At 35.6% G+C, this 17913-nt stretch overlaps 1 protein-coding gene across 5 annotated transcripts; it reads left to right on the forward strand.

Annotated features, from left to right (window-relative positions):
- Positions 1-888: 888 nt before the first annotated feature.
- LOC149137919 (uncharacterized) lies at positions 889-17635 on the forward strand. 5 transcript variants are annotated; one of them, XM_089364899.1, is made up of 3 exons: positions 889-1101; positions 2006-2192; positions 13784-17635. In XM_089364899.1, exon 3 carries the CDS (start codon positions 13794-13796, stop codon positions 16014-16016), a length of 2223 nt encoding a protein of 740 aa, XP_089221025.1. In that variant the 5' UTR covers positions 889-1101; positions 2006-2192; positions 13784-13793; the 3' UTR covers positions 16017-17635. The 5 variants fall into 5 exon arrangements, with proteins under 5 accessions (XP_089221025.1, XP_089221028.1, XP_089221024.1 ...); XM_089364898.1 differs by lacking the exons at positions 889-1101; positions 2006-2192 and adding exons at positions 4541-4737; positions 5642-5828; XM_089364902.1 differs by lacking the exon at positions 889-1101 and having other exon boundaries at positions 1944-2192.
- The last annotated feature ends 278 nt before the right edge of the window (positions 17636-17913 follow it).

The following is a 17913-nucleotide window of genomic DNA, read 5'->3' on the forward strand; positions in this document are numbered from 1 at the left end:
ACGTGCAGATGAGAAAGGATTTGCTCTTGTGTACTGGTAGATAAAATGATCAGTTTGAGGTGTTGTTACTTGTGGCATTCCTGAGCGATCACGGCTTAAATAATTTTTCAACGCTTTTCAGAAATCTTGAAACAGCTAATGGAGGTACAGACCAATCAGCTGCTCTCTTTCACGCACATTTCTCCGTTTTTTACCAAATTTCAATCTGAGCTCGTTTCTCGAATAGAATTTCATGCTTCTTCCTCGACTTTCATTTTGGCATCTGAAGATCAAATTGGATATGACTCTCAAAAGAAATGCTGATACAGGTATGATTGTTTAGTTTTCTAGGTAATCTTCAAGTTTAGGGGGATAAAAAAAATAAATAAAAATATTCAAGGGAAGTAACTGAACGTTTTACCAGTATTCTCCGTACATCTCTGTTTATAAATAAATCACACACGTGATTTGATTGACGTTAGGGTTAGGGTTAGGGTTAGGGTGTGATTTATTTATAAACATCTAGAAGAAAACGGATAATACTGGTAAGTCGTTCAGTTATTTCCCTTGCATATTTTTATTTATTTTTTTTATCCCACTAAACTTGAAGATTACCTTTCTAGCGATAAATAAAAATGTTTGGAAATCCCGCTTTACTAAAAATTGTAAATTTACTTAAAAATTAACTTTTCTAGGTGTGGCTAAGGTTTCCGAGGTGACTGTATATATATATATATATATATATATATATATATATATATATATATATATATATATATATATATATATATATATATATATATATATATATATATATATATATATATATATATATATATATATATATATATATATATATATGAAATGGGTTATTCGCATGAACGATTCTAATATGTTTTTTACGAATGTGTTTACAATTTTATATATTCTACAAGTATTGCAAATCACTCACTCATGTTTAAGCTTAGTTATGATAATGCAGCCTGTCTACACCTCTTGGGTTCTGCCTTAATCAGGAAAAACACAGAGGAAATTTATTTTGATGTTTTTAAGAAATTGGCTTACTTTTTGTTTTCTAGTATTTGTTGTACATATATCATTCAAAGTGACAGACTCAGAAAGGTAAGAGAATTATTATTATTTTTGTCGTTTAACACATTTTCCTCCAGAAGAAGTCTATGTCTTCTCGTGTAGAAGTTCATGTGATGCTCACTGCCCCTCTTCTCATCTCACTGTATACTGCTGCCTGGTTTCGCTCAAATCTTTTGATTACTGTTTTTCTCTTGGTTATTCTTTTCTGATTTCGGGGTTTGTCATTGAGAGCTTTTAGCTCCTGCTTGAGAGTGATCAGTTCGAAACTGAGTGTCCTCTTTTGCTATCTCTAAACATCACTTCTATCTCATTCTTCACCATTTGTGTCTGATTGTCTTTTGCTTACTTTGATACAGAATACTCTCTCTTCGAGAGACTACTTCGAAGTCAAAGTTATTTTTCTTGAAAAACTTGTATCAACGTCCCAGGCCCGAAAGCAGTCTAGTCGCCGCTCCACTCCATTGAACCTCTTGTACACAGCATATATCTACTTGCCGTCGCTCAAGCAGTTCAACTATCTCTCCAGATCTACCTTTCATTGTTAGGGTTAGGCCAGAGAAAATATAGTTTAGCTTTGCCACTGGGAGAAGCATTACTGGTGCTATTTTCATAGTCAGACAACTGCAAGAGAAATATTTACCCAAAATTTAATTCGATTTTGAATAGTTTTCTTGCTTATCTGTTAAATTTTTTTTTCTTTTTGTTTTGCTGGTTTGTTCTGAGCTTCAAACATTTTACCAAACAGTCCTTAATTGTTGATAATCTTGGCGCTTTATTATTGTTATTGTTTGCTGGTAACTGGCCTTGTCTCTCACGTGCAGATGAGAAAGGATTTGCTCTTGTGTACTGGTAGATAAAATGATCAGTTTGAGGTGTTGTTACTTGTGGCATTCCTGAGCGATCACGGCTTAAATAATTTTTCAACGCTTTTCAGAAATCTTGAAACAGCTAATGGAGGTACAGACCAATCAGCTGCTCTCTTTCACGCACATTTCTCCGTTTTTTACCAAATTTCAATCTGAGCTCGTTTCTCGAATAGAATTTCATGCTTCTTCCTCGACTTTCATTTTGGCATCTGAAGATCAAATTGGATATGACTGTCAAAAGAAATGCTGATACAGGTATGATTGTTTAGTTTTCTAGGTAATCTTCAAGTTTAGGGGGATAAAAAAAATAAATAAAAATATTCAAGGGAAGTAACTGAACGTTTTACCAGTATTCTCCGTACATCTCTGTTTATAAATAAATCACACACGTGATTTGATTGACGTTAGGGTTAGGGTTAGGGTTAGGGTGTGATTTATTTATAAACAGCTAGAAGAAAACGGATAATACTGGTAAGTCGTTCAGTTATTTCCCTTGCATATTTTTATTTATTTTTTTTATCCCACTAAACTTGAAGATTACCTTTCTAGCGATAAATAAAAATGTTTGGAAATCCCGCTTTACTAAAAATTGTAAATTTACTTAAAAATTAACTTTTCTAGGTGTGGCTAAGGTTTCCGAGGTGACTGTATATATATATATATATATATATATATATATATATATATATATATATATATATATATATATATATATATATATGAAATGGGTTATTCGCATGAACGATTCTAATATGTTTTTTACGAATGTGTTTACAATTTTATATATTCTACAAGTATTGCAAATCACTCACTCATGTTTAAGCTTAGTTATGATAATGCAGCCTGTCTACACCTCTTGGGTTCTGCCTTAATCAGGAAAAACACAGAGGAAATTTATTTTGATGTTTTTAAGAAATTGGCTTACTTTTTGTTTTCTAGTATTTGTTGTACATATATCATTCAAAGTGACAGACTCAGAAAGGTAAGAGAATTATTATTATTTTTGTCGTTTAACACATTTTCCTCCAGAAGAAGTCTATGTCTTCTCGTGTAGAAGTTCATGTGATGCTCACTGCCCCTCTTCTCATCTCACTGTATACTGCTGCCTGGTTTCGCTCAAATCTTTTGATTACTGTTTTTCTCTTGGTTATTCTTTTCTGATTTCGGGGTTTGTCATTGAGAGCTTTTAGCTCCTGCTTGAGAGTGATCAGTTCGAAACTGAGTGTCCTCTTTTGCTATCTCTAAACATCACTTCTATCTCATTCTTCACCATTTGTGTCTGATTGTCTTTTGCTTACTTTGATACAGAATACTCTCTCTTCGAGAGACTACTTCGAAGTCAAAGTTATTTTTCTTGAAAAACTTGTATCAACGTCCCAGGCCCGAAAGCAGTCTAGTCGCCGCTCCACTCCATTGAACCTCTTGTACACAGCATATATCTACTTGCCGTCGCTCAAGCAGTTCAACTATCTCTCCAGATCTACCTTTCATTGTTAGGGTTAGGCCAGAGAAAATATAGTTTAGCTTTGCCACTGGGAGAAGCATTACTGGTGCTATTTTCATAGTCAGACAACTGCAAGAGAAATATTTACCCAAAATTTAATTCGATTTTGAATAGTTTTCTTGCTTATCTGTTAAATTTTTTTTTCTTTTTGTTTTGCTGGTTTGTTCTGAGCTTCAAACATTTTACCAAACAGTCCTTAATTGTTGATAATCTTGGCGCTTTATTATTGTTATTGTTTGCTGGTAACTGGCCTTGTCTCTCACGTGCAGATGAGAAAGGATTTGCTCTTGTGTACTGGTAGATAAAATGATCAGTTTGAGGTGTTGTTACTTGTGGCATTCCTGAGCGATCACGGCTTAAATAATTTTTCAACGCTTTTCAGAAATCTTGAAACAGCTAATGGAGGTACAGACCAATCAGCTGCTCTCTTTCACGCACATTTCTCCGTTTTTTACCAAATTTCAATCTGAGCTCGTTTCTCGAATAGAATTTCATGCTTCTTCCTCGACTTTCATTTTGGCATCTGAAGATCAAATTGGATATGACTGTCAAAAGAAATGCTGATACAGGTATGATTGTTTAGTTTTCTAGGTAATCTTCAAGTTTAGGGGGATAAAAAAAATAAATAAAAATATTCAAGGGAAGTAACTGAACGTTTTACCAGTATTCTCCGTACATCTCTGTTTATAAATAAATCACACACGTGATTTGATTGACGTTAGGGTTAGGGTTAGGGTTAGGGTGTGATTTATTTATAAACAGCTAGAAGAAAACGGATAATACTGGTAAGTCGTTCAGTTATTTCCCTTGCATATTTTTATTTATTTTTTTTATCCCACTAAACTTGAAGATTACCTTTCTAGCGATAAATAAAAATGTTTGGAAATCCCGCTTTACTAAAAATTGTAAATTTACTTAAAAATTAACTTTTCTAGGTGTGGCTAAGGTTTCCGAGGTGACTGTATATATATATATATATATATATATATATATATATATATATATATATATATATATATATATATATATATATATGAAATGGGTTATTCGCATGAACGATTCTAATATGTTTTTTACGAATGTGTTTACAATTTTATATATTCTACAAGTATTGCAAATCACTCACTCATGTTTAAGCTTAGTTATGATAATGCAGCCTGTCTACACCTCTTGGGTTCTGCCTTAATCAGGAAAAACACAGAGGAAATTTATTTTGATGTTTTTAAGAAATTGGCTTACTTTTTGTTTTCTAGTATTTGTTGTACATATATCATTCAAAGTGACAGACTCAGAAAGGTAAGAGAATTATTATTATTTTTGTCGTTTAACACATTTTCCTCCAGAAGAAGTCTATGTCTTCTCGTGTAGAAGTTCATGTGATGCTCACTGCCCCTCTTCTCATCTCACTGTATACTGCTGCCTGGTTTCGCTCAAATCTTTTGATTACTGTTTTTCTCTTGGTTATTCTTTTCTGATTTCGGGGTTTGTCATTGAGAGCTTTTAGCTCCTGCTTGAGAGTGATCAGTTCGAAACTGAGTGTCCTCTTTTGCTATCTCTAAACATCACTTCTATCTCATTCTTCACCATTTGTGTCTGATTGTCTTTTGCTTACTTTGATACAGAATACTCTCTCTTCGAGAGACTACTTCGAAGTCAAAGTTATTTTTCTTGAAAAACTTGTATCAACGTCCCAGGCCCGAAAGCAGTCTAGTCGCCGCTCCACTCCATTGAACCTCTTGTACACAGCATATATCTACTTGCCGTCGCTCAAGCAGTTCAACTATCTCTCCAGATCTACCTTTCATTGTTAGGGTTAGGCCAGAGAAAATATAGTTTAGCTTTGCCACTGGGAGAAGCATTACTGGTGCTATTTTCATAGTCAGACAACTGCAAGAGAAATATTTACCCAAAATTTAATTCGATTTTGAATAGTTTTCTTGCTTATCTGTTAAATTTTTTTTTCTTTTTGTTTTGCTGGTTTGTTCTGAGCTTCAAACATTTTACCAAACAGTCCTTAATTGTTGATAATCTTGGCGCTTTATTATTGTTATTGTTTGCTGGTAACTGGCCTTGTCTCTCACGTGCAGATGAGAAAGGATTTGCTCTTGTGTACTGGTAGATAAAATGATCAGTTTGAGGTGTTGTTACTTGTGGCATTCCTGAGCGATCACGGCTTAAATAATTTTTCAACGCTTTTCAGAAATCTTGAAACAGCTAATGGAGGTACAGACCAATCAGCTGCTCTCTTTCACGCACATTTCTCCGTTTTTTACCAAATTTCAATCTGAGCTCGTTTCTCGAATAGAATTTCATGCTTCTTCCTCGACTTTCATTTTGGCATCTGAAGATCAAATTGGATATGACTGTCAAAAGAAATGCTGATACAGGTATGATTGTTTAGTTTTCTAGGTAATCTTCAAGTTTAGGGGGATAAAAAAAATAAATAAAAATATTCAAGGGAAGTAACTGAACGTTTTACCAGTATTCTCCGTACATCTCTGTTTATAAATAAATCACACACGTGATTTGATTGACGTTAGGGTTAGGGTTAGGGTTAGGGTGTGATTTATTTATAAACAGCTAGAAGAAAACGGATAATACTGGTAAGTCGTTCAGTTATTTCCCTTGCATATTTTTATTTATTTTTTTTATCCCACTAAACTTGAAGATTACCTTTCTAGCGATAAATAAAAATGTTTGGAAATCCCGCTTTACTAAAAATTGTAAATTTACTTAAAAATTAACTTTTCTAGGTGTGGCTAAGGTTTCCGAGGTGACTGTATATATATATATATATATATATATATATATATATATATATATATATATATATATATATATATATATATATGAAATGGGTTATTCGCATGAACGATTCTAATATGTTTTTTACGAATGTGTTTACAATTTTATATATTCTACAAGTATTGCAAATCACTCACTCATGTTTAAGCTTAGTTATGATAATGCAGCCTGTCTACACGTCTTGGGTTCTGCCTTAATCAGGAAAAACACAGAGGAAATTTATTTTGATGTTTTTAAGAAATTGGCTTACTTTTTGTTTTCTAGTATTTGTTGTACATATATCATTCAAAGTGACAGACTCAGAAAGGTAAGAGAATTATTATTATTTTTGTCGTTTAACACATTTTCCTCCAGAAGAAGTCTATGTCTTCTCGTGTAGAAGTTCATGTGATGCTCACTGCCCCTCTTCTCATCTCACTGTATACTGCTGCCTGGTTTCGCTCAAATCTTTTGATTACTGTTTTTCTCTTGGTTATTCTTTTCTGATTTCGGGGTTTGTCATTGAGAGCGTTTAGCTCCTGCTTGAGAGTGATCAGTTCGAAACTGAGTGTCCGCTGTTTATCTGTTGAGCTGTTGTTTTTCTTCTGTTCCTTGGTTGTGTTGTTGATGTTGTGTCCAGCCATGTTGTTTGTAGTAACTCTCGGCATGCCAAATTGAAGTCGAAAATCAATACGATCTTTAATAAAAGGCTCCTTCAGTTAATTTATCTGAAGATTAACCAATTATTTGACAAGGCTTCAAAGATGGAGATGGTATTCATCGTATTTTCGATAGTCTCCCACACTAAATACGCGTCGTGTCACTTCGTGTCTGTATGTCCATATGTATGTATGTATGTATGTATGTATGTATGTATGTATGTATGCACGCACGTACGTATGTATGCATGTATGTGCAGATTTGTATGTTTTATGTATGTACTCTCATGCATATTGTTATATGTTCACATCTATGTGCATGCGTAGGTATACGTATATATGAATACATCTTCACTAGTAGTACTATCTTGTTAAGCGCATCTACTAAGCAGTATGAACTGTGTTTAAGGCAGATACGCACAGCGTGTATCACTCCGCTATAGACACTGTTTGTAAACATGTCAAATAAAGTAAACACGTAGAAACGTAACAATGCCTTCAGTGAGTTGTTTATTATCCCACAAAGAACAAAAGAATACATAACACATATAGTTACATATCTAGACATGCTCATATATATTTAATGATAAACTTCTGGAAAGTTTTACAGATTTTTACAGTTCCATTGATGAATTAGATTTGTAATCTTCGAATTAGCTTATCAATATTTCAGTATAGATATTCCCTTTTTCACTGATCTTCAGCTTTATGTTAACATCCACTGGGCAGCTAATTTCCACAACTGTGCACAGTTTCTCTTCTCTACCTCAAATCATTATATCAGGTCTGTTAGGCTTACATTTTATTGAGGTCTTCACTGGGATATTCTACCAGTATTCCTTTTTATTATGAGTGGCTATGGCTTCTACTATATTGTAGATTCTTATTTCTTCTTTCTTGGGTGTATGCTTCCGACGGATTTCATTATAGTGTCCATCATGATATTTTCGGATAACTACTTATGATGTGGGTGATATGTTCAGTGTGAACTCCACAAAATCTGCATTGGTTATCACATTTTACTGATTTCCTGCATCTCTATCCTTTTTGTGCATCAAATATTTAGTTGATATTTCCTGATCCTGCATTACAAACGCATACTCTTCAAAGTCGGAGGTAGCAATCCGGCTATTGGTCCATAATAAGTGCTTTGATGATCGATGTTACTATCATCACGGAACTTTCTACTAACATTCATGCATGATCATACGCTCACATAGGCTCATCCTTTCATCTGATAATAGGTTGCGGTAGAGTCGTGCGACTTATTTGGGTATGTATTCTAGGTTACCAGACAAAGAGTGTTGCTCAAGGAGCTGCCTTCCAAGTCTTATGATGTTATCAGCCTCATGTATGCAAACTTGGTCAAGGGATGCACTTCGACACTTGGTGTTTAAAAGATGTTGCCGAAAGGATATGATGCAACATTCAAAGGCATTTAGGATCGATGTGAAACCTCTGCCGCCTTGTTTTCGTTTTAGGTAGTGGCGGTCTAAGTCTCTGTTTATGTGGAAATGTTGGGACGAGTACTGGCGCTGCAAATACATTGTAGGACATTGTTTTATTGAATGTAGAAAGTTCTGAGGTCCAAAGTTTTTTTATTCGGCTGTAATATTCTTTAGTGACACGTGTTTTGTTACAGGTGCCTTTGTAAGATATATTTTCATCCACCCCTAGGTACCAGATACATGGGAAACAGTCAAACCATTGACGGAAATGCTACAAGTCTGGTTTATAGTTTTCCTATTCACAACCATATAACAACATTTATCCTGACCAAACACCAACCGTACATCCTTTGGGAATGTTGTAACTGGCTCAAGGCTCTTTTTCATCTCACGCACATTCTTTGCATAAAGCTTTAAGTCATCCACAAAGAAACAATGTGTAATTTTGATATTTTTGTTTCCTTGTGAACCAGTAAGATATCCTTCAGATTTCCTTAGCATGAATGACAAGGAGTTTACAGAAGATATAAAGAGCATCACAGAGAGGCTGTCACCTTGGAATATGCCTTTGTGACACTGCATTCTATCAGTGATAATGCAGCCACTCATTGTGTTTAAGTTTAATATGGTGGCCCACGATGAAATCATGTCAGCTATGGTTTTGACTATTTTCACTGGAACTTTAGCAAGTTGAAGGGTTTCTGGCATCCATGTGTGGGGAACACAGTGAAAGGTTTTCTTGTAGTCTCGCCACATTGAAACTAAATTCCTCCTATGCTCTCGCATCTGACATCACAGTTTTGTTGATTAACAATTGCTCGGCTCATGTATGTATATATGTATGTATGTATGTATGTATGTATGTATGTATGTATGTATGTATGTACGTGTAGCAGGAATATTTGGTCAGTACATCCAATGCCACGGTTCTGACCAATTGGGACATCGCCTAGAACTGACCTGCAGAACTGCAGAGACTCTAGCCGTTGGAGCTGTCTCTCTGATCCGATGGTTTGGCTATAGAAAAACCTCATCTCAAGCACCTACGGCAGAGCGCCACAGATGTGAGACAGAGAACACACAACGCTAAGAGCTGCCACACAGAGTGCTGAGGAGATCCCACGCAGAGAATACTGAAAGAATGGCCTAGCTAAGAGATGACCTGTTACTTCACAACTGAATTTCCTTGTCTGTCGTCACAATCACACGAAGAAAAGCAACATCCCAACTCTCCACAACTTGGTCGTTCGTCCTAACGATATCTTTCCTTGTAAAACGAAGAAAATAAATACCTCCTTAACTGAATATCCCTCAACCAGGTTTACGTCTTTATCACTAATCCATCTTCGTTACATATATATGTTTCTCTCTCTTCTGTTTTTAATCTTTTAACCCATTAAGTCCCAGGGTACTGAAATTTCAGAATATTACGTTTAAATTTTCAAAGATGATTGAAAATAGAGTAAAATGATAAAAATCAATTATAAAAACTGCTTTACTCAAAGTAGAAATAGAAATACACGGTGTCCTATAAAGAGGACCCTGGGACAATGTGATATACTCATAAATTCAAAATCCTTCATATGTTATCTATTAATATATTCTATTGTTATTAAAGTTTATATATAAAATAGCTAAAGTTTTTGAAAGAATACAGTGAAATACAAAACATACAAAAAATAATGTATTGAAGGAAATCCATTCAAAAAAACAATGCTTTGTGGAAATGAGCAAAAGCAGTCTAGACACAGGGTTACGTTGCACTTTTCACAATGATTTAGTGGTTTACCGCTGTAAGACTTATTCTGACAACGTCGTTGCTGATCTCGTTTAGCTATTATATGGACTTTCATATCAAATTTAACGTCAGCAATGGGTGTGGATTGTGTGATCATCTTTGTTTATTGTCCAGATTGCTTAGCAGTGGAGTGCTTTAGATATGAAACACATAGATATCTCCTGAAATCGAGTAAATTTTTATGTTTCACCCTTTACTTCGTGGATCAGTTTATAAATAGTCCATGCATTTACAACAGTCATATTAATAACTCTAGTCAACAATGGTCTGTACCACTTTATGCCTCTAATTGAGGTTGCATATTTTGACGCCAACCAGTCCGGCTTGTCAACTTCACCCACGTAGTTGTTATATGAGTCCCAAACATGTGGTCGAGTCACATTGCCTTTGCTTTTTATTCCTCACTCTGGCATTGTACATTGCACATTTGGTTCAACTGAATCATAATTAGTCCCAATTGTCACACATTTAGTGTCAAGCCACCTAACTATAAGGATTTCATTATTGATTTCAAATCTATAATCATATGAACCTCTTGGTCCCTCTTTCATCAATGCTGTTTCGTTGAGAAGACATCTCTTGAGACGATTATCTCTCGTAGCAGTTGCTTCAAACCTCATTTGCCCGAGGTGCACTAGCAAACCATACTTTGTGAACAAATTATCAAAATATACGGAATGTGACCGAGGACCATCTACCACTCCAAGTAACTCTATTTGCAAGTGAAAGATCGTTTTGAGGTCCTTCTTGAATACTCTTACAACAATACAGATCAAAGTTGTAACAAGATCCTGTAACACCGCACAATGCCCCAAATTTGTAACAAAATCTTATGGGTCTCCCTTTTATAAATTTTTTGAGTGAATTATGTCCATAGTGTTTGACCATCGACTGACAGACTCTTTTCAAAAATTCCGAATTTACTGAAGGAATTCTGGTAAAGGGAGACCGAACTACGTAACCTTTATCATCTTTATTCTCCTCCCAGATTTCATAATTGCGAAAGTGATTGCTGCTTTTAAGATGCTGGAATCGATTTGTTGTAATAGCAGTATTGATTAATGGCAGACCCAGATCTTCGTCACTTGATCAGTAATTTCTTGTGGAGGGTAACTTAATATAACTAGAAGATATTAAAACTCCAAGAAATGTTTTAATTCATCTACAGAAAAGGTTTCGATTTTCTCCTTCCTGGACGCACAATATTGAACAGTTTCTTTCGCTATGTAGTCATATAATTCTGGGGTTTGCAAGTTTTCAGTCGAAAATCACTCCGATCAGTTAATTCATCTGAAGATTAACAAGTCATTTAATAAGGCTGGTAGTTGTAGCTTCAGAGTTGGAGTTAGTATTCATCGTATTTTCGATAAATAGTCTTCCACACCAAATACGCCACTTGTCACCTCAAGTTCCATTCTACGTATGTATGTATGTATGTATGTATGTATATATTTGATAAGAAGGATTTATCTACATTTATTCCAGGAAATGGCATTGTGCATTGTTTCTGCGACAGCACCATGTCACATAGGGAGGTAGAACCTTGATGACATTATTGGGCAACTGCAAATCACTTGGGTGATGTCTTCCACAGAAACATGACTCGCCCATTTCAGTGAGACTGGATCCTCGAAACACTGTGTGTTCCACCCACATCTAACAATAAGACTTTTCACACACCCCACTCCCAACAAACCAAACAACATCTCTCTTCTTCTTCACATTTCCTCTCGTTCATGCACTATGCTTATCCTCATCTCTTGTACCCCAATCCTGTCCTCACTACCCCTTTGCTAATCTGCTGTCCAACACCCCATCCATTTACCCAGGTCTCATCGGTCACTGCATTCCCCAACCCCACACTATTTGAATTCATATGAAGTCTCTACTCCCTCACCATCTCTCTCTTTCACTCTCTCTCTATCACTTCCTGTCTCTTTGTCTTGCTCTTTCTCTCTCTCTTTTATCATGCTTTCTCCCTCTGACTGGTTTACCACGGATCTCCTTTACTGCAACGCACCTGTTTCTGTCCTCATTCATGATCTCTCACTGTCTCTCTCTCTCGGACCGGACAACCACCTACCTCCTCTACAGTAACCCTGCTTGTTTCTACCTATTTCTATCTCTCTGTCACACCAACCTCTCTTCATCTGGCAAAGTTCACACCCATTCTGAAAGGATATTTGTCTTGCAAATTACTTGGTGACCCTGCAAATGTTGGTGCCACGTAAAGAGCAACCAATCCACACTGTAACGTGTTTAGCGTTTGGAAGAGCATCCAGTTGTAAAAATCATTCCAAAACTGACCTAGCCTGTGCTGGTGCCACGTAAAAGACACTCTTCCAGGTTATTGGTTAGGAAGGGCATCCGTCCCTAAAAGCCATGCTAAAACATACACTGAAGCCTTGTGCAGGCTTTTGCCTAGCCAGCTCCTGTCAAACCGTCCAAACCATGCCAGCGTGAAAAGCAGACGTTAAATGATGAGGATGATGAGGATTATGATGACGATGACAAGGATGATGATGATGATGATGACGGCGACGACGATGATGATGATGGCGATGATACATCTATATTTTCAGCTGCACCTTAGAACACCAATGGTTTTAATGTCTCTTTTGTTGATTAGGTATTTAGTAGCAATCTCCCGTTCTTGGACTGTAAATGCATAGCTTACGAAGCGTAGTGTGACGTAACGGTCTTAAGTCCAAGAGAAGCTTCGTTTCACGTTTGTGTTACTCTCATTTTCAAGTCTACTAGAAACATACTCATATATGGTCATTTTTTTCTGCTATGCTGAGCGTTCCATTTTTAATCTGTGTGAAATGAAATTCATACTCATTTCATATATCTTTATCCTCTATATTCAAACATCCATATTTTCAGTTGAAATATAGCTTGATTCAGTTATGATGCTAATTTTAATATTTTGAACTAGGTAGCATCTAATTCCATAGAATATCTGTCATCTCCTGCATCCAGTGAATAGTAAATTTTAACCTTGAAACGGGGATATGTTTAAACATAAAAGAGATAGGTACTCGGCAACATTAAAATGCATTTGTAGTGGCGCGAAATTATAGCCGCCATTGAGGAAGTACTATTCTGCACATGCGCAGGGGACTTCACCACAGGAAGCCCCTCGAGTTGCGCATGCGTAGTAAAACTCGTACTTAAGCAGTTACTTTCATTATCTCAGTGAGTTGAGCTCAGACCTTCTACATGACAACACCTCGCTCCTCCACGAAGCACTTTTCACCATGATGCTATCGATGTGATAGCTACTTGCTTCTCTGGCAGGCATCAAGGAAGACCTTAACCTTCCATTACCAAACCTACAATTTAATCAGTGGCGGCTAAGCAGAATGACGGGAATTTGTATAACCAAGTATCATCATAAATAAAACCTTTTTATTATATTGTAAATTGTTCTGATGTCTCTTCATTAAAAATGCTGTTAAAAGGTGATAGAGAGAGACTAAAGTCTCTGTGACAACTGTCATACCTATATCAATACTATTTACACATTGCTTTCTCAGCTACATTGACCGCAACATTTATGTTTATTTCGTAACATTTGAAATATCTACGAAATAAAGAAACGGAATTGAATCTTCATTATTTTATATGCTTCGTTTTCTATATTTTTACAGATAACCAAATATGGCTGCCGTACAGACGATAATAAGAGCAGCCAGTTCTCTTATTCTTTCAATCATTCTTATTATCACACTGACATCACTAAACATCGATGCGAAGGAACTCGGAAATAATTGTGAAATTAAAATTCCTCCCAATGTCAGTGAGATTTTATCTCGTTTAGTAAAATTAGAAAAAGATGTTTTCAATTTTGAAGTCCATTTATCAAACAAGTCACTTGATGACCTTCTTAATCCTGTACCATTAGATTTTTTTGCAAATGCGAGAAATTTTACGTGGTTTCCAGATAAGCCAGGTGCTTTAACTATATATAGAACTTTCTACTATGATTTTTCAATGCACACTTTTAATATGTTAGGCGTTTACGTTGCTAAACAAAGGATTGATATGAATATAACTTGTGGAAAACAAAATATTCAAAGACACGATCTAATAGATTTGATATTTGAGGAATTGAAAAGAATCTTATTTATCGACAAATTGCACATGGGAGAATCTGGATACATGTGTTTTTTAATAAATTTGTCAAGTGATATGAAGAAGAACAGCCCTCGCACGTATGAAGCTCACAGAAAAATTGGTATAAATCGAGAGATACTGAAGAACTATTGTTGCAGGATCTATAAAAACGGAAGCCATGTTTATCACTCCAAATCCATTTGTTCAGGAAAAACCATTGAAAACGCTGTATTCGAAGATTTTGGGAATGTCGCCGGAGCCATTTTGTGGGCTATATTACCATTAATTATTAGTTTCGTATCAAAAGCTAAATTACCTTCACATTCCCGTAATCTCTATCTGCCACTGTTTGCTCACGATGAATTCTTATTTACAATTAAAAATACATTGCCAAACAAATCCGAATGGATCAATGAAAACCATAATATTTACACATTCTCTCATTTTGTGTCTTGGGTATTTTGTTTCCACAATTCCTCTTTCTTTGCCTCAAGACTAAGAAGATTCATTTGTATTCTATTTTCTCTTTCAATATTTGTTCTGGATCTTTTGATGCATTACTTCTTTTTATATGAAACAATAGAAATGATTTACCAAGATGATATACCATTAGGCTATCGCGCCCTAATATTAGGAATCTCGCGAAGTTATGAGAATTCAGATGGCTTCTTCGGGGGTCCATTTTTGTGGTTCATGGGCTACATATTTTTCAGCTTTATTCTTTTCGTTCTTCCCAGTCGTTTAAGTGAGACTATCGCTTATAATACATTACAGCAAACATCCACTTGCACATTTCTCATTCAAAATAAGAGATTATTAGAGAAGTATGGCAATTTAAATGTTTCTACAGTACAGGATTATGATCTACTCTATGCGATAATGGAAGCTAATATTTCTACTGCTTTAAACCCAAATTTCTGGTATTTGATAATTTATACTTGGTTTAACCGTATAAAGAAAATTTGGTTATATTACTACGAAAGAAATATTTTCTGGCGATTCATTACACTTTGGCTCTTTATTTCCATTACAATTTTATTTGCAGTATTTTCTGTCTGTGAAGTATTTCTGTGCCTAGTTTATTATGGAATCCCAGTTGTTTATCTGATTTTAACTTTACCATTAAGTTATTTCAAAGTTTATATTTTCCCTCTGTATTTGAATGCTAACTATATTTTCAAGATTATTGCTTTCATTTTAACATTCATATCGTTTCTATGTTTTCTAATTTGGGGAATTTATTATATCTATATATTTCTTACAAGTTTTCAAATCTTTTGCGAGTATATAGTTTCAATAGCCGTTGCAGTATTTGCTAAGCCTGGTACCATTGGTGAAATATGGTTCGTTTCCATGTTTCTTGTTTATGGTATTGCAATTATAAAAGCTGTTCAGAAACGGTATGACTTTATTCTGCTTAAATCTATAAAGTTAACCAAAATTATTCGTCCAAATTTAGTTAAGTCAAAATATGGGGAAGAATTCATAAACGCCAGTTTGTTCAAGACAATTGTTAACCATCATTTTCCATTGAGAAACGAGATTTGTAAATCCATTGTAAAACTGTTTCTAATTGTATATTTTTTCTTTGTTTGCAACAATATGTTAAATGAAAGTGAGTTCGACTTTTCAACATTCACAAAGATTATTTTTATACTGCTGACGTCTGGCATACCTAAGTTATTGTCTATAACAAATACGAATCTTAAGCTAACAATAACCGTGTTAGATAAAATTACCCAAACAATAAACGTATTTGAAGAATGAAATATATCACGGAGAAGTTTATCAAGTTATTGATATACTTCGATAAAATCAAACAAAGTTTTTATGGATTATTAACTACATTGTATAACAACATCATCATCAACAACAACATCAACATCGATAGTTGTGGTCATTGAAAAGATTAGACGTGATACCATCAGTAACTGTTGCACTTGAAAGCATCAACACTCAACTACCAAAAGATTGGTGCAAGTGTGAAGGTAGAACACATACAAAAGTCGACATTGTTTGGAACAGGCAAGAATCCTCCGCAGGGTTCTTGAAGCATGACTAGTAAACATGTGTCATCTTAGCCTGCTGGCTTTGGACAGCTGATACTTTCCATCATACCCAGTAAAATATGCTGTGAGTTTTCATATGATAATAATAATAATTAATTCGTTTTATTGGCCACAAGGGCTAATATCAATTACAGACATATAAGGACAAAGACAGGACGAAGGTTAAAAAGGTTTTGTCCGAAAAGGTAGGGAAGTTCGTCTAAACAGAGGAAGAAAACGGAGAAAGATATAATAAATAAATAGATAAATAAATAAGTAGAACTCCCAAAGGGACGCCAGCCTTGACAGCGGCTGGACGTGTTTCTCGCTGCTCTGACCATTCAGTAGCTGAAAGCCATAGAAACACTAATATGACCCAACTGGACAACGGCGAACAAAAAAATAGAATAACTCTGAAAGACTGGAATATATATGTAGTGAAACTACCGCCCGCCATTAGATACAAACTACTATCGCCATTACATACATCTTCTCATTTAAATATAAATAAATGCGAGCGTAGTAGAGAACCCATTCCTTGTCCATCACGTGACTGATCATTATTCGAATCGGCAACTTCTTCGAACCGTTCCCGCCAGAACGCGAACTGACCAATCACGGCCCCTTATAAGGTCACGTGATGGAGTAAAATTCTAAAGGCATTTGGAGCCCTCTTAACGCTATATATAGATCAACTCATACCCAATAATTTGTCTCGGTCCAGTTTCTCTTTGAGAACTGTTCCGTGTACCACACGATAGCAGCAGCAGTTCCAGCGACCACTTCAGCAGCTTCGTCCAGCCACGATGACCTCCGCCGTCGCCACATCAGCAACAATAGTCTACTACTACTATCCAGCATCATCATCATCATGACCAACACGATTAATACCAAACAGCCTCTACGCTACCAGCGTCAACACGATTTACTATGTACACCAAACCAAACTCCGCGGCACATCTCTCTCTTCGATTCTGTTAGGTGACCCAGCTTCACCACGGTAAATAAACAGACAAGAGTTCTTAAACAGACAAGAAATTCTCAGCCAGCGATGAACATCTGTATAACAAGAATCACGGCTAGGCATCGATGCCTCGACATCACAACTAGTGATCAGCTCTGCCAAACTCAGCCTTTCCTCACTTTCACATACAGAACTTTTCTTATTGTGTACCCAAGATCTGGTATAATTGTCCACGTGTTATTGACTCTCTTTCTATCTGCTGTAATAATACACATACACACTTTTCTTTGATTATGTTCTTATATGTCGCATTCACACTCTCACACAGACATACATCTTTAACACTACAATAAATATATCTGTTATTCATCTAATACGGTTGTGGTCTTTCATTACTGGTCACATATGTTATCGACGTATAACATCATCTATATCATCTTTTATATATATTTGTATGTTCGACCGTGTGACGCGTTTAAATAAAGGGAGTCCTCTGTTTTTCCATTCGTCACCATTTCTCCTTTTATGAGTTCGCACGGTCGTCCCTAACATATACAATATCCTGTGAGTATTTAAAATTCCCTTCAAAATAAGTTAAGAAATTTACATGTATACAGTTTTCAAACACACAAACTATGATATCCACAACTGT

This window comes from Octopus bimaculoides, chromosome 1 (genome assembly GCF_046866305.1).
Source record: "Octopus bimaculoides isolate indiv1 chromosome 1, ASM4686630v1, whole genome shotgun sequence".
In the NCBI taxonomy this organism is placed as follows: domain Eukaryota; kingdom Metazoa; phylum Mollusca; class Cephalopoda; order Octopoda; family Octopodidae; genus Octopus; species Octopus bimaculoides.